Below are 24,893 nucleotides of genomic sequence, written 5' to 3'. Positions count from 1 at the left end.
TCTATCTCTGCCACTGCATCCACTTCTGAACTGTGCTGAGCACTTGGAAAGAATCCAGTGCTTCCAACAATCATCTAGGGTTTTTGAAGGAAATTTGGTGGGCTTCTAGCTCCCCCTAGAAACTGAATGTAAATCCTGCCTGTCTGCGTAAGCCTGGGCGCAGAGCGCACTGCACTGCTTCTTCTCTTGATGACACAGCACCGTAGTATTTGATATGAACAATGTTCCTGCCCTAGCAAGGAGTCTTGCTAACAGCCAGACTGTGACCAGCTGGGGCTTTGGTAATTTTATGAGTGAGGCCGTACATAGCTGGCTGAAAGAGAGCGATGCTCTGCCTAAGAGATGTGTGTCTGTGTGCACGCAGAGATGCGACATCCTCTTACTGAGCGATACAGCTGGATATTTTGATTTGGTTCTAGTGCTGTTGTCTGGAGTCTCATCCTTCGTTCAGATAATACTAGTCTCTGGCTGCAAAGGGGCCCTGTAAAAATGGAAAGCATCTCAGTTCCTGTGCTGAACTGGGAAGCGTTATAGGGAAGGATAAACTAACTGTTTATAAAATCATCTAAAAACTGGGAATCTAGAATAAATGTCCATCACTAACTCAGTGTCCCTTTGTGGTGTTTCTAATGTTAGTTTCACTCTGATTTACACTGACAAATCTCTGCTAAATATAACAGTATTTGCAAATTGATTTATTAATGATCACAGTAATTTGTGGCTTCACTCATCCTCACATTGTTAGTAATTGCAGCTTTTGATTAAGTTGTCTAAGAATATTGTTCTCAGAATCATTTTTTTACTTCACTAAAAAAGTCAGTGTTATGTTTCATTGTGCAATTCAGCTGGAGTTTAAATTAAGATTTAATCCAACACTGATCAAGTAAGTGTATAATTCCTATATTATTCCTTCTGTATCCATGTAGCCCTAACAGGAAAATATCAAGCACAGCTTTTGGAAGGTAAGAGTCCAACTTTTTTATGAATATATGTGGAATCAGCTGTAACAATTCCATAAGTGAGGGTGGGAGGAGAGAAGAGGAATAAGTTTAGGAAAACAAAAATGTGCCAAGACAAGTCTTCAAGGGAAGGGGCCTGTGTTTGGATAGGGATGTTACAGAATATAGAAGCCACTGCTAGTCTTGGAGCAGGCCCCTGAACTGGAAAGAGCTCTGTTAAGAGCATAGATAGTTGCTTCCTTGTCTGCCAACTTTTTTCCGTTATACTGCTGTTCCATCAGTCCAGCTACTGCTTCTTTCACTCTCATAATGTGGGCCTTTTTGTTGTTGTTGCTGAATGCAAAGGAAAGCAAGAGCATCCCTTTAAAAAGGGACATACAGAATTATGATCTTCCTTTGACTGAATGAGCCAGCCCTGGGCTGGGGAGGGCTGGAAGTTTCAAGAATATTTTAGATAATCTCCAGTGTTATGTATTCTGACACCATTCTGTAGTGGGAACTGCTTGAGATTTCTTTTTTTTCTGTTTTTTAAAGAAGCTCTTCATGTATGAAACTTTCTAGTCTAACTGTACCAACCAGTGCGCAGTGGTGACCTTATTTTAAATTTGTAGTAAGGCAAATATAGCTCAGTACGTAGTGTGAATAAGGCTAAGTAGTTTTTAAACTATATTAATGCTGGTGGCAGATCCTATCAAAAGCAACAAAGAATTCACCCCCTAGAACTAATGTCGTTGATTGTGCTCACTATGATTTCATTTAGCTACCAGTCTCTCGTAAGACTTGTGCTTTAACAGTTGTAATTGTCACTGAAATGATTGCACAGATTTTAGCATCGGATGCTCAAAGTGCAAAGCCAGGCTGTAAGACAGTACCCGGGCTCTTTCTTCTCCATCCTCATCAAGCCAAATATTATCCTTCTGATCTTTCAGACAACTCTTCCACAACAGTAACTTCAGCAGCAGTAATGGCAGCACAGAAGACCTATTCAGAGACAGTATAGACTCCTGTGATAATGATATAACTGAAAAGGTGAGAAGCTGTGCACATTGTGATTAGTGTACCCAACCAAATCCTGCTGGAGACATGCATCGATTGACAAAGTTCTCTTGCTCATGGTTACCAGTGACCTGAAGTAGCTCATTCAAAATGTCCTTGATATTCCATTAATATTACAACTTTGCTTCACAGAAATACAAGAACTGTGCAAATACAGATCTAGGCGTTGTATTAATACTTCTTTACTGTGTATTTGCAATGATCACCTTCAGGGAAGATGCAGGGTCTGGGGAACTCAGAATTTCAGAGCTTCATTTTGCTGCAGGGAAGTATGCCCCCTTTAAAACGGGTAGCATAGCTAAATGACAATTAGAAAGAGTGAAGGTGTGTATGAAGAGAGATCAAACTCTCAATTGTTTTCCACTTCCCCTTCCAGGTAATGTACCTAGAAAAAAAGGTGACAGAACTGGAGAATGATAGCCTGACAAATGGCGACCTGAAGAGCAAACTGAAACAAGAGAACACACAGCTAGTTCACAGGTAATAAAGCACAGAGCCAGTTCTCTTCATCACGTCAGAGCAGAGCTAGAACAAGGTTGAAGGGAGGGAACGTCTCTATCTGTAAAATATGACCAAGTCTTCTGCTTTATTGCTGACAGACAAAATAAGATAAGGCTTCATCTGAGAAGCCCAAATGGAATAGGGCTGCCTTGCTGAATTTTCAGCAAGCAGAGGCTTTCTAAGAGAGTTTCTTAGTACAGAGATTTACTGACCTGCACAGAGCAAGCTCTTCTGTTATAAGAGAGGTTACCACTGGATGTTTTTCTTGCATGTAGCAAGAGCAGAAGGCTGGGTCATAGTCCCAACTTCACTGAGAAAGAATGAATAATAGATTAATGGATACTACTTTATTCTATGCTTTTTGGGAAGATTAAATACCAAGAGAGATATTGCGAGAGGTTAAATGCCAAGAGAGATGGTGAAGTAGAATGAAATAAAGGAATGGGAAGGAAAGAGAGAGGCAATGGAATTGCACACTTTATTTTTTTCTTTTAAAGTACTTGTGAAGCTGTTACTGAAATGAGATCTGGTTTCCTTAGAGTTCATGAGCTGGAAGAACTACTGAAGGACCAAGAAACATCAGCAGAACAGACCCTGGAAGAAGAGATGAAGAGACATAGAGAAGCATACAGCAAGTATGAAAAGGAGAAAGGCACCGAAATTGAACTGCTAAATACAAGGTAACAAACATCTCGGTCCCACCCAGAACAGAGTACAAGCTCATCTTTACTTTGCATGTAAACGTAGGCTCTTCACAACCAGACAGTGCACAGATGGTTACAGGTTCGTAGTTCTGTAGAGTAGCTGTGCAGTTGCATGTCTAATGCCCAAAAGCTTGGAGGATGGTTTACATTAATGCTTTAATCCACACGGCCTGTGTAGACAGCTTAGCTGGATATTTGGCATGGATTCAAGAAGGGAACTGTGACCAGCTGTAGCAGCCACTTGTGTGTGCATTTGTTTCTTCCTACTTAATTCTTTTTAGATACCTGTTGTTAGGAGCATAAGAATGTGAGGGTCAGTGTAGCATTTTTGGCCCTAAAAACAAACAAACAAAACCCACCCAATATCTTATGAGAAAACATGCTAAGATTACAAGATTTTCTTGTTTGGTGTTTCTATCCAGTGCAAGAGAAATGGGTTTTTAGAGCATGCCGTTTTGCATGTTTGCATTCTTGAAGAGGCATTTGCTGTAAGATTTTTGTTATTGACACAGGGTTCAGCAACTGGAAGAAGAAAATGGTGAGCTGAAAAGCACTGTCACACGACTGAAGTCGCAAACGGAGAGATTAGATGAGGTAACAAAAACCCTCAGTGCTTGAGCAATTTAACAGCAGCTTGATTTGTGTAAGAGCAAACTCATATAGCGATTGGCCCGGCTTTAACTTTCCTTCCCTCAACAAGAATATTGATGGAATTGGAACACTGATCACCTTTAGTGGCAGGAATGCCCCGAGACACATGCCAGCTTATGACCAGCTGTGTCTATAGATTTGTGTTGTAAAACTGAAGATGGCTCATGCACTTGCAAGCTAGCTATGAAGTTCCCCATTTATTCTAGGAAAGGCAACGCATGTCAGATAGGTTGGAAGACACTAGTCTGCGACTGAAGGATGAGATGGATTTGTACAAGAGAATGATGGACAAGCTGCGGCAGAACAGACTGGAATTTAACAAGGAGAGGGAAGCCACACAGGAGGTATGTGTGAAGAGGGATGTAAGACCAGGCGATCGCGTCTCATCTGCATGGAAGCCCATCTGAAAAAGAATGGACAGACAAGATGAACACTGAAAATATAACATCCAGTGAATGCATTACTGGATTGTGTTTCTATGGGAGGGATACCCATAGGGTGATGAATGCTGCAAGAATACCTAATAATTGGCAATCCCTGACCCAAAGGGTTTATAACTCTTTGAAAACTTGCAACCTTGAATACGTGCCCTAACATTTCATTTACTAGGTTTGCAAGGGGAATTACGCCTCTCAGGCACGAAGCTTAGAGATCAGAGCCGCTTCCAGCTCTGAAGCGGGTTAAGTGACCTGTGCTTCCATAGAAGTGCAAGTGGCAATGTCCGGCCTCAGCCAGGTTCATGCAGTGCTTGTGTCAGAGTACAGAGGTGCAGCACAGAGATGGCTGCTGTCAGGGAGGGCTGGTTGTGCAGGGGCTGGAGAGACATGGCCTGCTTGCATGCCCACAGCTCATTGAAGACTTGCGGAAGGAACTGGAGCACTTGCAGCTGTACAAGCTGGAATGTGAGCGTCCTGGACGTGGGAGAAGTTCTTCATCCAGCGTGAGTGAATTCAATGCCAAAACCAGAGAGGTGGAAATGGAGCATGAAATAAAACGGCTGAAACAGGTGAGCAGGGAAGGGCCTCTCGATCCATGTGAAGTGTACGGGACTGCTTTGAAAAAATGCCTATAGCTGCAACCCCTAGCACATTGCCTTTAGATTTTGTGCCCCCCCTTCCCACACAAGCACAAGACCCACATTGCATCTGTCTAGGACTTCTTTGCACAGGCGATGTAAATTGCGCACATAGGAAACACCTGTGATTCAGGCAGGGAGGACCTGTCACTGGTGGTAAGAGAGTTGCTGTTAGCTTGCAGCCTTATCATATGTCATCCAAGCTACCTGTGATTTTAAAAATTTATGTATTTTTTAATGAAACCTTGTAGGAAGAACTTAAAAGCAATGTCCTTTCATCCTTAAATAGGAGAATCAGAAACTTCGTGACCAAAATGATGATCTTAATGGACAGATCCTGAGTCTTAGTCTTTATGAAGCTAAAAATCTCTTTGCAACGCAAACAAAAGCCCAGTCACTGGCTGCTGAAATTGATTCTGCATCAAGAGATGAGGTAATATGATTTTTTAATCAAGTACTACATCCAAAAATATGCGTTTTTCAATGTAATTAACTGTCAAGGTTGAACTATCTGAAGCTGACAAATGAACAACAGAAAAACCTGCTTTGCTAGGAGTTCAGGAGTGTTAGAAGGTTGCCTTAAATCTAACAGTGATTTTGGACGCTCCTTTTATATAACTCTTCAATTTGTCTTTCAAAAAAATTGGAATTATTAGAATCTCAGTGAAGTGTTTTACAATGGATTTATTTTAACATCTTCTGTCTTACAGGTTATTGTGCTATTATGACATTAATTTCATACAGAAATTACCATAGCTAGTTACTTAAATTTTTACTTTCTGTTCTAGATTTATTTCTAAGTTACTTCAGTAATAAGCTCTCCCTTAGATCTAAATTTGAGTTATATATTCCCTGTAGCAGAGCTGAATTCTTGGAGAAAGTAGGTAGTGTGCAAGTAATAATCTGGTAATGCGTTGGAAGATATTATAGGAGACCCATGTGTATGTGAGCTGAGTCGAGGTGGTACAGCTTCCTTTAAGCTCCAGGACGGATAGTGGGATCAGGCCAATGGATATGTAAGAGCTCCCAGGGAAAAAGACAGGTTAGTGGTGAAGGCGATTAAAAGAAATAGTTTCTTCTGGACAGAACTTCCCATTTCTTCTTCAAGAGGAGTCCTGAGACAAACCTTTTTTACCTGATCTGTACTTGAATGACCCTGTTAGCCTTAGCTCCTGGACAGGCCCTTGAAGTGAAGTGCATACTTGAGTTTCTTGCTGAACCAGAGCACTGTGAAGAAAGGCTGTTTAATTGTCCAACTCTAATTAGGTGAAAGCAAATTGGGCTTTTGCTATTGTCCAGACAAATCTTTATTTCTCCTTCTGAATCTCATGACTCTGGCTCATACAATACCCAGCATTCCCTCTAAATGTGCCTTACAGCTGTGGCCCAGACTTAGTAAACCTCACTGACCTGCCTAAGCTTTTCCCATTGTGCCATTTTTCCTGTGTAATCAAAATGAAGGTAAGAAACTGCAGATTCAGGGTGGGATTTTAATGAAGGCTAATGAAAATGAAAACCCAAATCACATTAGCTCTGGGAGGATCTGGGGCTCTGACACGCCTGGGCAGCTTTGTCAGTTTGGCATTAAACATGCAAAGTATAAGAAGCAAGCAGTCTTCATCTTTGGAGAGTTTGAGGGGCCTTTCACAGCTCAAAGGTCTAGTGAAACACATCTTTAATATAGGACAGAATATTCAGTGGATTGTTTGTGAGGAGTATGTAGCTGTGTTGTTTTGGGGGTTTTGGTAGGTTTTTTTGAGAGGGAGAGTATGCATGTGGTAGAGAGGCAGCCCGTATTGTTCCCAGTGCAAAACACCGAAATGCTTGTTCTGTTCAGCAGCCTTTCATGCAAAGTGCTGTAGATTTCAGTAGATAAGAATTGAGTATCGTGAAGCTCTTGCACCGAGATGAGGAAGCTCATCCATGGTGTGGATGAAGGATGGATTGGTGTGTTAGATGAGGAATTTGTTCAAATGACCTGCCAAAAGATTCCTGGTGATGACAGTTCACCACCTTCCTTAATAGTAAAGATCTTTAACATACAGATTGTGTCTAATAGAGATACAGGGAGGAGCTGGAGGTAGAATACCTGTCACAAAAAGGGAATCGGTGGTTCTGAGTGGGCGCTAGTCTCTCACCTGTCTGAATTTTGTGCTATTATGTAAACTAGCGAGAATATTTCAAGATTAACTTTGAAATGTTGTGTTTCAGCTCATGGAAGCCCTTAAAGAACAGGAAGAGATAAATTACAGATTGCGACAGTATATGGACAAGATTATTTTGGCAATCCTAGACCACAACCCATCTATCTTGGAAATAAAGAATTGAAGAGAATATGAGAAGGAGAAGCAGCAACTGCCTGATATTTCTGCACATGCCACTGGATCTAAACAACACTCTGATACTGTAAATTAATCTATAAATATATATATACACTACGTGTGAGTGTGGGTGCGCGGGTGTGTTTATATGATGTTTGGTACGCTGTTATTTGTCATTGAATTGGCTTGGTTAGACTTTTTCCATGCACTTTCAATACCTGTGATAAGATGGATACTGTATATTAATGTAATAACAATATAACTGGATCATGCTGTTTTAGATACTGGACAAAATGACTCTACCTCTAGTTGTAAAGGTAAAAAAGACAATGGAAACATATGGATGTGGCCCTAACTTTAGGAGCAAGAATTGTTCTTTCGTTCTTCCAGGAATTTGGGTACCACAAACCAATTCACATACCCAGGTTCAGTTCCTGACTGGTGCTGACTCTGTAATTTCCTATTTGATTTAGTTTTAGTGCTTAAACCACACATAGGATAAAAAAACCCCAAACTTTGGGGAAAAGGAAAGACACAAAGTAAAAGGGGAAAAAGAGAAAGATATTGCAGAATTGTTGCTATTTGTGAAAAATCACCATCCAGTTGTTTGCCACTGTCAGCACAAAGTGCTTTTTGTGTAAGATCACTTTGGAGCCTGCTTTGGGATGCTCTGAGCCAGCCTGCTCTTTAGTGTGTGTCTGCATGTGTATTTTTTTTATGCCAGGGTCCCTGTAGCATTGAGGCTAAGAAGCTCTTCAAATCTGTTCCCCTATTTTCAGGGGTTTATCATGGGCCATTAAGATGAATTCTGGGATCCTGCCCCTTCCCCTCACCCTTAATTTTAAAGATTTCACTGAAGGAACACATTCCACTTCTTACAAAAAAAGAAACAGAACAAAAAAAAAAAAAAAAAAAAGGAAAAATTGCATGAAATAGCCCGCTTCAGGGGGAGGAGAAGCAGCCCTTGAAATTACGTGTTGAGTTGCTTTCCCACTCCAGACACGCTGCACTCCTTTGAGACTGACATTTTCTGGGCAAGCTGTGGAGAGGACTGGCTGGGTCCTAGCACAGTGGTGGAGAGAAGTCTGGTGTGGAGTGACTTGTACCTACAGGGCAGTAAAAAGAAAAGGAGCTTGGTCTTGCAGAAGTTGCCAATCCAGACTGAGTACACACGTGCATATCTAAAGCTCTGAATAGGGAACACATCCTGATTTAGGTGAGCAGTTGAGCAGGTGCTTAACTTCAAATATGTAGTGTGGCCGCTCATAGAAGTCAGCAGGACAGAACATAAGCTTTGAAGTTGAGTGTACGCTTGAATGCTGCCTTAAACAGGAATGGACTTCAGCATGTGCCTGTGTTCTCCTGAGCTGGATTTGTGTACTGTAGGGCTAAGACCTTTTTAATTGATAATGTAGCTTATATAAGGAGCTTATGGAATTGTTTGGATAGTTGAATACTGAAAAAAAAAAAAAAAAAAAGATTTTATTCCATGCACTTTTTTTAAAGTAAAAATTTCACACTTCTGATTCACGCCAACTGGCACAGAAAAATGGGCCCAAGTTATCTGGCTTTTCCCAATGCATAGAGATGTTTCCTCTGTTGAATACGCTCCCCAGAAGAATGTTACAGTAGCAATGACTGTGCTTTTCTGTATATTTCTTGCTGTTGGCAGTGTCTTGCCCCTAGTATTCTCTTGATGTATCTTGGTGTGTATATGTGATGCATTTTTCCTGAATTTGAATACATAAAACATGTATTCAGTTATAGATGTAAATATATATATATATTTTTCTGCAACCTCTGTGCTCTTGCCTTCAGTGATGTGTTACTGGAGTGATGGGAAAGGGTGGGGAAGTACTGAAATCAGGCTTTCTTGAAGGCAAGAAAATAAATCCAGTTTGTTTCTATGTATCTGCATTAGGCAGGTGTAAAGTAACTGGACAGCAAAAGGGACCGGAGGAATAACTATGGGACACAACATCCCAGCGCACAAAGATGTCTGCAGGACTTCAGTGCTCTGGGAGAAATGGTACAGTCTTGTTCCAACAGTGATGTCTCAGCGCTGGTGTCCGGAGGCTCTAGGGTAGTCTGGAGGAAGGGATTTAAAGACTACTCCTTTGCCACCTGGGGATGGTGTAAAATGTTCTGTGCTAAATTGCAGCAGCTTCTGTTTGTGGAGAAGCAGGTGGAACACCATGGACACCTCGCGCACGCACCTTTCCCACTCACTGCTACTTCTGGATGTGCCACCCAGAAGGTAGGAGAGGAACAGTTAAGCCAGCTTGGTGCTACCTGCAGCTCCCTGCCTACGGGACTCTTCACCTGCACTTTAGCGATGGCATTTCCCTCTGCGTGGTGCTGTTTGTGGGTTGTGCCAAGGACTTTGCTCTTTTTATAGGCCATAGAGAACTGTTTCAAATTGTCAGGTGGCTGTTGCTAACCTGCTGTGACGAGCAGGGCTGGGTGAGACAGCAGCCCTGCTACTGGAGCTAACTTTTGTTTGGTAAGTTACACTTCTGTCCTGCTCTCATGTAAATAAGAGTGAAGCTATTGCAGGTCAGACCGGTAACTGAATGCTTTCCCCTAAATACTTTGATGTAAACTGGACTCAGCTTTGGAATTTTAATAATCTAAAACCCATTCCCATTTGGGTCAAACATCAGCAAATGTTGAGGGCTATTTCACTGAAAATTGTGCTGAGCACTTGGGAAGCAGAGCGCCTGGCTTACTTCACTGAGACCACAGAGCCTATGGACGTGAACAGAGGAAGACATGATCATAGAGATAACCAAGTTTTTGTGCAGGTAACTATATGTAAGAGGTGAATAGTCACTAATAGTGACAAATAGTCACTAAATCTGGCTGAAATCCTGAAAGCGGCACTCTAGCCAGGGGTACCTAGCAGTGGATTTTCTAAAGACTTGCAGGCCATCTTGTTTAGCTCTGTACCCAGCTGCTTTAGCATTTAGAAGCTCTTCCTTGCTCCAGTATCTGCATTTGAAGAGTTGTCTTACCACCATGTTGGTGGTGTTCGTAGCTTTGTTTTATCGCATAAAGGAGTTATATTTCCGCTCCTGTGGGGCCCTCGACATGGTACTGCTTTCTGTTATTATTCAACTACATATCCAGACACTTGCTATGCTTGACAAATAATGTGAGCTGGAGGTGAGGGAGGCATTTCACTGGCAGATACATTTTCCTCTAAGGTGTCCACTTCTAAAAATACTAACTAGCAATTGAAATTTTTAGACTGAGTAACTACAGATAACAGACCAACTTGTCTTGCAGTCCAAGCCTTGGAGAACTCTTCTATCCCAGAAAAGAAGTCGTCATGTTTTATGACATGCAGGTAATTTGGAAATAAGGGATCACTTGATGGGTCACTGGGGCAGGGAGAAGAGTAATCTGATATCGACATTGCAGAGTGCCTATTTTGATCACGTGCCAGGCAGACACATTGGCAGAACAGACAGGAGATATGGGAGATAGGGAGACACCGGTTTCAGTGTCTGTTCTCTGATAAATGTCTTATTTCTTTACTGTGGGCTTCCTTTGTGCTCACAGGCCAGCTGGGGAAGTACAGTCTGCCTCTGTGTCAGTGTTACTGTTAGTGGAACAATGGCTTCACTTCCCTGGGTAAATCAAACACAGCGATGTGGTATCATCTCATTCTAGCAATTCTCACATGCAGTAACCATTCTTGTGTCGCAACTGCGCTTCTTGTTTAACCCTCGGGGATGCAAACGCAATCCAAGGTACTGTATCTTGATCTGCTCCTTAGTTCATTCTGCTGTAGATTCTGAAAAGCTAAGTGACTGGTCAAACCAGTTGCAAACCACTGCAGGTATTTTTGTACAGTGAAAAAAATTACTTGCTTCTGGCTAGAAGCTGTCCTTCATCAGGCTAATCCCCCACACAAGCCACTCTGGAAAAAATACCTCTTTCAAAACTTGCACTTAAGAGTACCTGAAATGTAGTCTCTCGAGACTTTTCTGATATTGGCTGCTTCCCTCCAGACATCAGTCTTCAGCTGCTGCCTAGTTCTGGTTTTGGAGTGTGATGCTGATTCAAAACTATCTTGACATCAAAAGAGTATTTTTCACCTTTTTGAATAACTTCTATTAAAGACTCAAGCTGTTTGAGGATTTGTCATGTTTTGAAGTGCAACAGTGGCAAACTGTAACCATCCCAGCTATTTTTAAGGAGTTTTTAATACGCAAATTTGTAGCAAGTCTCAAAAAAAAAAAAAAATCCAATACACTTTTGCTGTCAACTTTCCTTCTATGGTCTTGAGAGAAATTCTGATGTTTCTCAGCCAGCTCTGCAGGGAGTTGAACACAGCGTCATTAATTCTCAAAGATATCTGTATCAACAAAGATTTTGCTGTCTGAATGCAGCAAAGCGCCATTTACTTCGGTAGAACTGCATTACTCTCCAGGGAGGATCTTGGCCTACAGTGTTTAGGCTCCCTAATTTGGTTAGGAATTGAAGGCTTGGAAGCCGATACATAAACATACGTTGCGGCCTGCTACATCAGCCACTGTTCAGCGGTCTCTGCATCATAGTGCTAATGACATGTGATGAATCGAAGAGCTAGAATTTACAAACACATGAATACTTTTTTTCTTCTTTAATGACAGTGAATATACAGCGGTGTTCTCTTAAAACAAATACTGTATGTTGTGCTCTGAGGGATTTTTTCCAAGGAAGGAAGGAAGGAAGTAGCAGCTGATCAAACGCTTGCCAAATCAGTGGCTTGACTTACATTGATTTGAGTAAAAACTGACTCAAACTTTAACTGAGCAGTTCCTGGACTGGTTCTGGTGTAAATAGCAATGCTCCTATTCTTGTTATGTCATTTGTTACTCAAGGAACATTGTCAAGAAGGCATGACAGGTGATGTAACACAACTGATTTGAAAGGATATAGTTCAACAGTTGCTGGCGTTTTGTTCCTTTGCAGCATCTTTGGGGTTGTTTTCTCAGTGTTTTTCAATCCAAAGTATTGATCCTGGGAGCAGTTTGCTGTTGAAGCATGTGGCATGTGTGGGTTTCTTATTTAATGAAACTCTGCGTGTGCCTTTAGAGTTTGATAAGGATTGCAGTAGGTGTTTGGTCTGAATCCTGTCATCCTGCATAATGCACTGGGAACTGCTCTGATGTGCAAGAGAGTTGTTTCTTTGCGGGATTCTTCCCCAATATATCGTCTGTTGACATTTACACTCTTGGTCTTGTCCCCAGCCACTGTGCCCACTGTCAGAGTGTCTGTGTGCCTTGGAGCAGCCACTTTAAGCAGATGGGAGGGACAAACACAATATTCTTGGCTTCAGAATGGCTTTACCTACTGAGACAAAGGATTTTATCCCTGGCTTTATATCAGGCCAGTCCTGTCCATGCCTTTTGTGTGGTCCTGAAGACAAGTTGTGTCCTATCTACACGACAAAATGTTGTAGCTGATTCTCATGATACGCAAGCATGTAGGGTGAATAAGCCTGAAGTCCATCCAGGTAAGGCATCATTGGGACGTCCCCGCAAGTTTTGCCTTGATTCTGAATAGCTATCCACTTGCATGCTGTACTCGTACACTCTGTTTGCAAGGCACAGCCCTGCTGCCTTAGCCTAGCAAGCATACCTTAGAGACAGTGACAGCAGCCCATTAAGACAGAAACATCTGCAGCTAGGGTCACTGTACCGTGGTTTGTCACAGTGCGGAGCCAGCTACATTGTGTTCCTTAAACAACTTCTTTTTTTTTTTTTTTTTTTTGCTTACTGTCCTAAGTCTCAAAGTTCTGTTCAACTGTGAGAGTAGTACCTATTCAAAGACATAATTAGAGAGAGATTACTTTTTACTTGAACTTTAAACCTAACGAAAACATGTATTAACAAACACGGACTTCTTTGGTGTAGTTTGGACACCTACCCCTACAATCTGTATTTCTTTTTTATGTAGGAGGTGTTAGTGGTGCGACTGTGACATCTGAGCTGCCAGCTTTCGCATCACTGTTCTCAGCAGAGTGACATTCACCCTGTCAAACCCCCGTAAAGCCCGTTGTGTCCCGCCGAAAGGCACAGAGGTGATTGTTCTGGCAGACACACGTTCAGTACGCAGACGGTAAGGGGTGCAGAAGGGCTGCAGTTACTCTTCCCCCCAGGCTGTTGGAGCAGTGATCTTCCTACACTACCCAACATCAGCCCCGTTTTATTTGATACCTTATCCATAGCTAAATTATTCTGGCTTTGGAGAAGGGAAGTCAGAAAGGGAACCAAGAATTTCATATCACGTAAACACTTTAGTACGCTGCAGGGCAGTATATGTTGCACTGACGGTATGTTTCAATACTGAGGTATTTTGAGAATTACTGTAAAATCGGTTGTGGGAGCCATTTGTTTTGCTTTGTTGCACAGACTGTACTTACATTTTTTGCATGGTTACATATTTTAGTACTTGTGCCTTTTACTTCTCTATTGTGAGGATACATCTTACTTTCACGTTTTATCTCCTGTTTTGGGCACTTTTTAAATACACTTTTTTCATTTGATCTTCATCTCTGGTTTTCATGTAATGTACATGTGTATATATAAAATAGATCAGATTTGTATTCATGTGCCTCTGAGATGTAAAAAATACTCATTTTGTACAGGTTTTTTTAGAAGCACTACGTCATGGTCTAAATTATGTAGCAAATGAAATTTAACATAATTAGCAGTTCTCTGTCTTCTTTTAAAAATGTTGTGTCAGATGGCTGGTCTCTTTTGTAAGGCAATGTCACGCATACACTCCCCATATTTATTGTTCTAGTATCGTTATGAGACCAATTCTATCCACTTGTTGGTTTCAGTTAATTCAAAATAATAAAACGCCTAACTAAATGTTACGGTCCTGACTTGGTGATTATAGTTTTTATTCACACTAAAGCCAATTTGCTTCTTTTTATACTTGAAATGGACGTCAGACCAAAATCTCATTTGAACACGTTGCCCGTTTCAGGTTAACTTCAGTTCCAGGATTATTTTTGTGGGAGTGGGCAAGTGATTTACTTTGCCCATTGAAATGGAAAGAGAAATAGCATTACCAATTCATAGACTCTCCTTCTTAGAGAGGGTAAAATGTTTTAGATTACTTTCTTCTGTTCCCTCCCTGGCTTCTGTGGCAGCTTTTCCTAAGGACAGACCCTGGGTCTGTGTGACTGGAGATCTTCCTCTTGCAGATGTGAGAAATGGAGTGTCTTGCTTTTCACATTTTGGCAACTGCAGAATCAGCTCCTTCCCTTGGGGTTTGTAGCACAGCACTCTCCTGCAGCATTTGGGAAGCTAAAGAGGTGCACTGTGAGACTGGGCCATCTGTAACGCTGGCAACCAGGGGTCTGGTCCTAGAAGTGTCCTTCCCTCCCACCAACTTCTTCTTGAGCTGGTGCTTTCGTTTCTTGAGTGTTGACCCCCTCATCTGGTGAGATGCTTGAACTGTTCCCTCTCTCACACCTTGTGGTTTATCAATACCCCACTCACCAGCCCCTGAACACAGTGAGATAATAAACTGTGGTAAGTCACAAGGAAGAAATCGTCAATATCCCCTAAATCTCCCAAAACACAAAGTTTTGATCTATAAAATAATATGTTCCGTCCTCATGGAGCAGAATTTTTTTTAACTGGATTTGGCACCCACTTGACAGATCATAAAGCTGCCTTAGAAGCAAGGAGGTGGTTTTATTTTTTACTTCAAAGGCTGCTTGGTATGAAAATGAGCAAAGTCCACTCGCTCCATTGTTACTGGAAAAACCCCGAAAAAGCAGTCAGCAAAAGTGGCATATGGCTATTTTTAATCTCGTTCTGTGATTTACAGCACAAGTGAAGTGATGTCAGTACTGTTGCAATGTGCCATTACACTATTTCTCTGTATTTTCTTGAAATACTTTCTGGGGACAATAAAGCTGTCCTTGCTAATGTGGATCCTTTCAGATAGCTGTAATGTACAGTCAGATATGTAAATAAATTATTTGCTTTCCCTGCATGACTAAAAAGTTGTCTGTCATGGGTGACTGATTCAGTGTCCCTCCTTACCCTGGCTCCCTGGCACACGCAGTGCAGACCCACCTCTATTTCTGTACTTAATTTAACGGAGGATTGCACAGTTCTGCTCTCACCTGCCCAAATGCCAACTTCATTAGCTTTGGCCAAGTTACACAGATGTCACTAGGGAACGAGTTTGTCTCAGTACGTGCCTTATCTGACAGCCACAACTATGTTAAATTTCCAAGAGCTTTGTGGGATACATAATGCCGAAGCTTCGTGGGACCGACCCATTAATCTCTCCACCCACAGCGCTCCCCTTCTCAACTGATGGGAGCTCCAGCTGTGAGCTGTTTGCAGGAGTTGGAGCCAGCTTTTTAATCTGACTTAAATATAATTATTTACTGACCCGTGTGGCTAATGAGCGTGTGCTCTGACCCCGTTCCTGGGGAGCAGCGAGCTGCTGTGGGGAGGGCGCAGCCTGAAGCCGCGTCCTGGGGGGGTCTGGTGCTGGTGCACAGTCTGACCTTGCGTGGCCAGCACTGACCCCCCCGGGCATGCCCACGGGGCACTGCGGAGAGGAGGTTCACAGCTAAACTAAAGGCAACGGCTTTCCCCCTGCTCGCCTGTGCTGGGGAGAGGCCTGAGGGAAAGCTCTGCCACGGGTGGCCCAGCAGCAGCCTGCCCATGGCCAAGCCCCCAGCTGCGGCTCCCAGGTGCTTGGATGAGCCCTCCCAGGAGCAGCACAGTAAAGTCTGTCCGCCAGTGGCCAGGGCGGCGGTGGGAAGCCTCGGGCAGCGGCTGGCAGCTGAGGCCCATCGCCGGTGCAGTGTCTGGAGGCAGCGGGGAGAAAAGGAGACCCTCGGTCCGGTGCAGGCTCGGGCCAGGACTCACCAAGTCGCCATCCCCAGCAAAACAGGCTCTGCGTGAGGCGGGAAGGCGGAGGACACACCAGTGTCTGCGGGGCCCCCTCGACCAACGCTCTGAGGTAATTTTTTTTTTATCTTCTCCTGTTTGAGCTGCCAGACCCGCGGGCCTCTTCTCCGGTCTTTATTTTAACTGCTAGAGTAAAAAAATAACCTAGTAAGTGACTAGCTGTTTAGGTTCAAGGCTACTTTTTGCAAGAGTCTGTGTGGAGTGAGAGGAGGGCGCCTCAGGCGTGGTCACCTCGGGGGCAGCTGGCCCCAGGGCTGGTGTCTGTCGGCACCATTACAGAAAAGAGGGGTCCATTAGTTTGGGAAAACGCTGCTGATAGAGGGGCAGCCGCAGTCAGCCCACAGAGGTGCTGGGTGCTTCTTACTGGGGAAACTGGGGCCTTTCTGTGGTGTGCTGGGGAGACACCTGGGGTGAAGCATCTCCTCAAGCAGTGCTGTGCAGCTCGCTGCCCCGTCCTCCCTGCCTGGCAGCGTGTCAGAGGGAAACCATCGGAGTTAGCCTGGAAATGCCAGCAAAGCCCACGCTGACACGGCCGCAGGGTACGGATGGCTCACAGCTGTGCTTCCACGGCGGGGTTGAGCAGGTTTAAAGTTTGCCTCCTGAAAACCTACTGCTCCCACCCCCAGCCTGCTTCTTCATCAGGTGTCACCTGTGCCCTTGATGTAAAAAAATGTGACTGTTTTGCATCTGTGTGAATGATGGTGAAGGGTGTAAGGCCAGAGAACCAGGCCTGTGGTGTGTTATTTAAAATCTGAAGGGGAGTCTAATGTTGTAGCTCTCTGCCTCCAGCTGAGCTCAGAGAGGGGGAAAGGGAATTTTGAAGAGACTTCACTGATCAGTTCAAGCCTTGCAGGGCAAATGTTTTCCTTTAAAAAGCATTTTGATGATCTTCAAGTGATCATAGTGTGCAAACTGCTTTGATTTGGCTGACAGTAGTTTCTAAATCTGGTATATGTCTTTTACAATATCATCCCATGTAGTTGCTGGGCAGCTTTTCTCCCAGTGGCTACAGATATTTGGGGAATCAGAGCAAAGACAGTGTATGAATAATCCATGGAGCAACTTACCTGCCTGTTACCTTCTCAGACTTCCCCATTCCCAGGTTCCTCACGACAATGAGATGGTGGATATTCAGATTTATAACAGCAGGCTCAAAGAAAACTCCCCGCTGTGTATGCTAAACCACTTCACCAGAGAGACACGGAGCAGTTTTGTTCCCAAATCTCAGCAGGTCAGACTAACGTGATGTACTACTGACCTACTTCCAGATGAATTACTCACTGGCACACAAGAAAGACACACTGGGAAAGTAAATCACCTGTTACTCTGGGGATAGGAATACATCAACACTATATATCACAAAGTCTGTAATAGTTTCTAACAAATGATGCTGTTCTTACTGGGCTGGGGAGAGCCGAGACCCTTGGGTCATTTTGCAACCAGGAATTAAAGCTCAGAACTCCCTGGGAGGTGATCGTTATCTTGCTCTTATCTTTCTGGGGGGAAGGGAGAAGGGAAAGAGGGTTTGAAGCCAGACGGAGGTTAAATGAGGCAGTAGCAGAGCAGGAAATAGATTGCAGGAGTTCTGACTCCTGAAAACTTGGATGGGGGCAAGGAGAGCCGTTACACAGAGGAACGACACCTCATGTGAGCACCGAGGGAGTACACCCGCCAGCTCCTGTAGTCTGGCAGCGGGCTCTGGTCTCTTCATGTTGTCTTGGCAGATATGTTTTGTTCAACATAGCTGTCTCAAAGCTGGGACTTTGATGCTTTCCCTTCCTCTGTTTGCTCTTCTTGCTGGCTCATGTTACAACGTTTTCCCTTATCTCTGATAGCAGACAGGAGTCCGGGATGTGTCACTCCAAATGTCTCTTGACCCATGTAATGCAGCAGGGACTCTCCTAGCTTGCATAGCTTGGGGTAAGTTTTGTCCTTGGAGCCAGCTGCTTTTTGGATGCAAAAAAGGGGCTAGAGCATATGACTAGTAAATTGAAGGTTGTCCCAGGTGTATGACCATAACTATTTGGGTTAACGGTGATTTTAAAACAACTTTGCGGTGACAATGTGTAAGCATGTCTTCTGACGCAGTGCTTAAACCCTCATTCCCTCACACAGATCTTTGTGCCTTAGCTCGCCAACAGACAGGGTAGTTCATATTTTGATGCAATAGCACATAACGTAAGGCTTACAACTCAGAGTACAGACTGCGTCTGAAAAGCAAGACGGAAGAGCTGGGCTGTGGCACCCAACGAGGGAGATGGAACTTGGCCGCTGAAGGTTGCACCCACTCTTTCCCAGTTGTACTGTGCTCCAAGCAAATCGTAGGTTGTGTTTTATGAAACGCTGTCTCTCTTGGCCACTGTGTGGTTCTTCTTGATGTGCTCCGGCTTTTATTTAAAACCTGAATGGTCACCGGGCAGGGCTGCTCGCAGCCCTTCAGTCTTCTCCGGTCTGCCCGAGCACTTGTCCCGTGTGGCAGAGAAATCACCCCCGACCCAGCCGGTCCCGTAGCCTCTTCGGTCACAGCCTGGGCTAAGCAGCCGAGCTCTGGCCGTGCAAAGCGATGATTCCGGGGGGGAACTGCCCTGGAGAAAAGCGGGAGCAGAGGAGTTTGCTTTCCTCCGGCGAAGTACAGCGTGGGTTCAAGGCGCGGCGCTGCGGCCCCACCTGGGGTGGGTGCAGTGGAGCTTTCCCCCAGCAGAGGACGGCCGGGCTCTTCGCATGGCCGCTGCCGGGGGAAGGAGGCGGGGAGGGAGGGACGGGGAGCGCTGCCGGGGCTGCCCGGCGCGGAGGGAGGGATGTGGTTCAACACCGGCCGCCTGAAAGGCGAAGTCCGGGGCTGCGGAGGGCGCAGGACGTGGCCGAAAACCAGCCGCGAGTTCTGCAGCCCCGGCGTCTCCTGCCACCCGAGCTGTGCTCGGCTCAGTCACCCTCGGTGTCGCTGGGGTGCGGCCTTCCCAAGCGATTGTAGCATCAAAAAAGTAAGCCTTAGCATCGGAGACCTGCTTGGAAACATTTGGCACAATATTTGTATTAACACCGAAAAATGGGACTTGCCCTTAGGAAAGCAACTGTTCCTCTTTGGAAGGAGCTGTTCAGACCTCGCGTGTTTTATTTATTTGTGCAAGGAGCGCACTGCAAATGCAGTATGCATTCTTGCAATAAAGGTTGTGTAACTCGGATCTGATTAAACAGACAGTGGTGCCTCGTTACAAATTCATAGGTATAAAGTAAAAAAAGGGATTATATTATGTCAGATTGGTAGTAGGTTCTAGCGGTGCTTGGATTTTTTTATTTTCTTTTTGGTTGGTTGGTTTGGTTTGTGTTTTTCAGGAGGAGTATGTAAGCCAAAAAATACCAGATTCCTTTCTGCCACCCAGCAATGGTTGAAAACTAGAAACCAGAATGAGAAATTTCAATGCAAAGCTACATAATGGTTCAAAACCACATCCTTCAAATTCTTCCCTCCTGCCCTACAGCTAGTGGTGATAAAAATGAAAGCTGATTCATTTTTGGGTTTTAACCAAGCATTAGCCATAAGGCTAAATATTTGGTAGCTGGGAACCCAAAGGAGGAAATATTAATAATGTAGTATTGTATTTATGATTTATGCTACTATGACTTTACTATGCAAACAGAAGATAATGGGATTGGAGTGAAATGTGAAAATTCAGTGTGAATATCAGGAAACATTTCCTGACACAAAACCATGTTAGATTGCCTGATATTGTCCCAAGGGAAGGGGTGGAAACGCTGTTGCCCGGCACAGAGAGAGCGACGGGAGGCAGCGTGCTGCGGCAATGGCAGAGCAGGAGCTGTGCCGTGCGGGAGAGCCCCAGCCCAGTCCCGGTGTGCTGGGCCTTGCGAGGGGCGGCTGTGTCCCACCGCGGGACGGTGCTGCACGGTGGGGGGAAGCCTCCCTCCCCCCGAAACTGGGAGATGGGACCAGCACACTCTCTCATTAGCAGGTGCCAGACACTGGAAAGCAACAGGGCTGAATGTGTCAGCTGGGGCAGGGTCCGGAGCACAGGGCTGGGGAGGAGCGGCTGGGGGAGCTGGGGGGGCTCAGCCTGGAGAAGAGGAGGCTGAGGGGAGCCCTCATCGCTCTCTGCAACTGCCTGAAAGGAGGCTGGAGCCGGGGGGGGTCGGTCTCTTCTCCCCAGGAACAAGCGATGGGACAGAGAGGGAACGGCCTCAGGCTGCGCCAGGGCAGGTTTGGGTTGGATATTAGGAAAAATTTCTTCACCAAAAGGGTTGTCAAGTATTGGAACAGGCTGCCCAGGGCAGGGGCTGAGTCCCCATCCCTGGGGGTATTTAAAAGCCGTTGAGATGTGGTGCTTAGGGCCATGGGTTAGTGGTGGCCTTGGCAGTGCTGGGTTAGCGGTTGGACTTGATGATCTTAAAAGTCTTTTCCAACCTAAACCGTTCTAGGATTCTGTGAGCTTAGCGGCAGACTTTTTTCATACAGAACAGCTACTGTTTGTTTCCTTAGGCAACTCCCAGCGTTTCTGTAGGGATGCATGGCTTTACTCTGTCGTGGGAAACATCAGGAGTTGTTAATCAGGAGAAAGAAAAACAAACGTTCACCGATCATGGTCTTTTTTGAGCAACCGGGCTGCCCCCGCGGTGCTGCTGCGGAGACCCGACGGGGCGGGGCGGCGGCGGGAGCACGGCGCGGGTGGCGGCAGCGGGACAGGGCCTCCGAGGCCTCCCGCTGCAGCGAGAAGGGGCCGGGGCACAGCGGAGCCCTGCAGGCGGGGCGGGGCCCGGCCACCGACCCCCGGCAGCCGACGGGGGACGCGCTGGGGCACGACGCGCCGGTGCTCCCGTCCCGGGCGGTTCCGCGGGGCCGGCGCCGCCCGTTCCCGCCCCGCGGCTGCCCCGGCGCCGCCCAGCGCCCCCACGTGCCGGCAGGAACCGCCGCCCCCCGCAGCGGCGGGCGGCCCTGCGCCGTCCCGCCCTGCCGCGGCCTCTCCTCGCCTCGGCGGGGCTCGGCGGTCCCGTCCCGTCCCGTCCCGTCCCGTCCCGTCCCGTCCCGTCCCGCCTCCGGCAGATCCTCGGGGCGGGCGGCCGGGCGCGGCCGCTCGCCGGCTTCCACTGGCGGCGCGGGGGAGCTGCTAGCCCGTCAGGCGCGGTGGCCAAGTGGTAAGGCGTCGGTCTCGTAAACCGAAGATCGCGGGTTCGAACCCCGTCCGTGCCTGCCGAGGCAGCGCGGTGCGCTGGCAGCCCCGCCGCGGGGAGGCCGCGGGCGCCGCCTCGTTTGCGGCCGCTTTTTGCTTTCGGCTGCGGGTCCTGGCTGTGCCCGGGGAGCCCCGCGGCGGGGAAGCTGCGGAGCCCGGGGAGCGCGGCCGCAGACCCCGTGGGGGGCCGTGCACCCGGTGGGGTGGCCGCGATCCCCACGGGCCTCTGCCGCGGAGCCGGTGGTGAGCCCACGGGTGCCATCAGTGCCGGTCCGTCAGGGGCAGAGCCCGGGGCCTCCTCGGGAGCCTCTGCCGCGGTGTGGAAGTGCTCTGCTGTGCCCCGCAGCTGCACTACGGGAGCACGGAAACCACCCGTGCGGGAGGGATTGCTCTGCGGGTTTGCTTCAGGACAGTTGTCTCGAATGCAATGAATCATAGTTAAAATAAAACTGATGTTTACACTGCATTGCTGTGAAGGAAGCGGTTGGTGAGCTTGGAAGTGATGAATCAATCCCTCTTGCTGTTAAATTTCTCTATAGGTGCTGGTTTTGATGTAATTCCCACATATAGAGTCCTGAAATGGTAGAGGGAGGCCGAATCCTGGGATAAACAAACACAGCTGTGAAAAGCTTAGTGCAGTTTTACCGTTTACACCAGAACTGACCTTCATGGCTTGGTTCTTAATACATAAAGCTGAGCAAAGCTTTACACATGTGCAAGGGCATTTCTGCTGGCTCTGCGTAACATCACTTTGATTATTGCTGCTTTCAGACAGCTTAAAATATGTAAAGAATATTTCATTTCACTGCAAAATCACAATAGCCACGTATCTGGGAAGAGCTGAGGAGCCTCTTCCAAAAAACTAGCTGCTTCCTTTGATGCTTAGAAAAAGCTGTTTTTTGCTGTTTAATGCGCCACACGTAGCCTAGGACTGATCGGGTAGGAGGCTGTTCGTCTTTCTCAATAGGTATTGGAAGTGTGTGTGCATAAGGTTTTTGGGTAGGTTTGTACAAAATGATGGTACAGTATGTTATTAACAAGCCACAAAAAAAGCCGTAGTACATTTTGATATAAAAAGAGGAAATGCAGTTTAGAACTTGTTTAGAAAAACGTAGACACCATTTTACTTGGAAAATGCAGCGCTGTCAAAATCCTGTCAGCTTTGTTGGAGGCTTTTGAGGATGAAAGTTCCAGCTTTGAAACACCCTCTTTTGACTTTTTTTTTTTTTTTTTAATTCTACAGCATCTCGCATCAGAATGTCAAACCAAAACGTTTCTAATGATTCAAAAGCCATCTTGCAGCTTTTGCAGAGAATTTCAGAATTCTGTGGGTTTGTTTCTGGCTGAAACCAATTGTGAAACCGAGGTCCTCCCTGAAACAGGCTTGCCATCCTGTAAACTTGAGCAGCCGAGTCTTGCCCAAACGTGTGTCACGAATCCAGGACTAAGAGCCAGGTATTTCAATAAAGCTCTAGCATTGCTGTTTTCTGTGGCCATAACACATCCAGGCAGCTTACCAGTTGCTCAACTTCAGTCTCTGCAGAACTGGAATATTCGCTTCTGACTCCCGGAATTGTCTTGTGAGGAAGGTCCTTCGCAGGCTCTTTGCCCAGCTCCTCGTGGAGGGGCCCATAGGAAAGCTCTGTGCTGGGACTGCTGTTGTGCATCTTCACTCTTGGAACAAGCTCACCTGCCCAGATCCTTTCTGTTCAGTAACGTGTGGTTCTCTGTGTGCCATCCTGCTCACATTGTTGTCTTCAAGGCTCCCCGGCTCTTCACAGACACACTGATCCCAGGGTACAGGTATTTTTCTCCAGTCTTCAGGACCATCTTTTTAGGGCTGTTGGTTTTGCTCAGCACAGCAGAGTCCTGGTGTGCAACACAGGCCCCTGCTCACCCCCAAAGTATGACTGAAAAATAATATGCTGGTTGTAGTAGTCAAGAAAGTCCAGAGAGACAAGGAGGTGTTCCTGTGCAGAAAAGAACGGGTGGATGCTTTGCTATAAATGCCACGTTTGAACAGGTGAAGCTTGCGGAGCAGTTTGTCACCTCTGAAAAGTTCTGGTTGACTTATTAGAAGGAATGGAGCTGTGCCTCCAGGCTCACGTGTAAAGTTTACACCAGGGCAAGATGCTGTGCTGAGCCTCCCGGAGACAAACCACCCACCGCCCTGGCTCAGGCAAGAGGGGAGGCTGCGCATTACTTCAGATAACGGAGAGAACTCTTGCAGCAGGAGCTCGGGGTGTGGAAGTCGGGCCCCACGCATGTCTCTGTCACCTGGCGCGTGTGCTGTGCTTGGCCCGCCTGACTTGGGGAGGGAGCACCGCATGGTTTGCTAACAAAGCTGGAAATCAACAGCTAGACCCCAACTGATGTAAATTAGCAGAGAGCCGCTCAAGCTAACAAGACTTTGTCAGCTGACCCTGTGTGTGAGCAAAGTCCAGCCTAAAAATAAAATCCGTATAAAACATCCTGCTCACCACATCTAGGCAGAGCTGATCCTGCTGCTCCCTCCCCTCCCGGCTCGCTGGTGTGGGCACCCCTGGGGCCTTTGGTTCTCCTCACTCCCCTCTCTTTGGTGTCTCTGCGCGTTCGCTTTTTGTGGGAGCTCCCGGCACGGCAGGGTTGTGTGGAGGCAGATCACATGTTCTCTGGCCTCCCAAATTCCTGGCCTCCTCTTCCTACTCACTCAGGTAATAAATTTGATTTTAGCTTGAATTTAATAGCTAAAGTCCTGAAGTGCCAATGAGCTTTAATCAAGATGCTTATGATCTGATCATAGCTGTGCTGGAGATGGTTTTGGTTTGGGTTTTTCTGGTGGGTGAAGGAGAGATGTTTATTTTGGACACAAGTCCTGACCAAAAACATAAAAATTTTTAGGTGCCCCACTTGAGTTGCTTTAAGATCTTTGATTTTATTCCAGGAAATACTGAGCAGCCTCCCTCTGAATATAACACCTCTATTAAATAAGGAGTTATTAAATGAGGATTAAAATGAGGCCCCTTTTAATTACCTAATAAAAACACATTACAATTAATATACTTAAAAGATGTGTTACTGCTGAAAATCTTGGCCATATTCAGATACAGAATTTCCTGACCTTTCTGGTTTGACAAACCAGTTATTCAGAATCCAGACATCTTCATGACCCTTTTAAAATAAGTGTAAAAATGAACCAATTATAACAGCGGTATTTCTGAATTGTGTATTATATGTATTTTTGAGAGGCTGACAGAAAACATTCGGTTTTGAAAGGTAATAGATGAATGGGGACTAAAAGCATAATGTTCTTTGTTTGGATTATAATAACATTTTCAGCGCTTTGCAACTCCCCTGAGTGTCTGTCGCGTCCTCCCTAGGGTCAAACTTCAGCAACTGAAAACCCATGTGGTAGCAACACAGGAGGAGCTGTGTGTCTGGTTCAGAAATAGTAGTGAGATCATTCAAAAGCCTTGCTCAGACCTTGCTGTATGGAGCCGGGCAGGGGGACTGGCCCAAAGGCTG

At 45.9% G+C, this 24,893-nt stretch overlaps 1 protein-coding gene and 1 non-coding gene across 13 annotated transcripts in view; both read left to right on the top strand.

Annotated features, from left to right (window-relative positions):
* The window catches only part of RAB11FIP4 (RAB11 family interacting protein 4), a 132,196-nt gene extending 116,922 nt beyond the window's left edge, over nt 1–15,274 (top strand). For 6 of the 12 annotated variants that reach the window (XM_087750659.1, XM_087750657.1, XM_087750663.1 and 3 more), the window contains 9 exons: nt 927–962; nt 1,889–1,988; nt 2,392–2,495; nt 3,056–3,196; nt 3,733–3,814; nt 4,078–4,215; nt 4,719–4,877; nt 5,236–5,379; nt 7,158–15,274. In XM_087750659.1, coding sequence (XP_087606785.1) covers nt 927–962; nt 1,889–1,988; nt 2,392–2,495; nt 3,056–3,196; nt 3,733–3,814; nt 4,078–4,215; nt 4,719–4,877; nt 5,236–5,379; nt 7,158–7,274 — 1,021 coding nt within the window. In that variant the 3' untranslated portion in view covers nt 7,275–15,274. The remainder of the gene's footprint in view (nt 1–926; nt 963–1,888; nt 1,989–2,391; nt 2,496–3,055; nt 3,197–3,732; nt 3,815–4,077; nt 4,216–4,718; nt 4,878–5,235; nt 5,380–7,157) is intronic. The other 6 variants (XR_015703200.1, XR_015703197.1, XR_015703201.1 and 3 more) reach the window with 6 other exon arrangements.
* A 6,063-nt stretch (nt 15,275–21,337) lies between these two features.
* On the top strand, nt 21,338–21,409 carry TRNAT-CGU (transfer RNA threonine (anticodon CGU)). Its single transcript has one exon. It is a non-coding gene; the product is annotated as a tRNA-Thr (tRNA).
* The last annotated feature ends 3,484 nt before the right edge of the window (nt 21,410–24,893 follow it).

The sequence above is a fragment of the Nipponia nippon genome, unplaced genomic scaffold, assembly GCF_047370975.1.
Source record: "Nipponia nippon isolate SJK-2023a ecotype South Korea unplaced genomic scaffold, ASM4737097v1 scaffold_14, whole genome shotgun sequence".
NCBI lineage: Eukaryota > Metazoa > Chordata > Aves > Pelecaniformes > Threskiornithidae > Nipponia > Nipponia nippon.
Note: the sequence above shows the minus strand (reverse complement) of the source record. Positions and strands in the feature narration are given on the sequence as shown.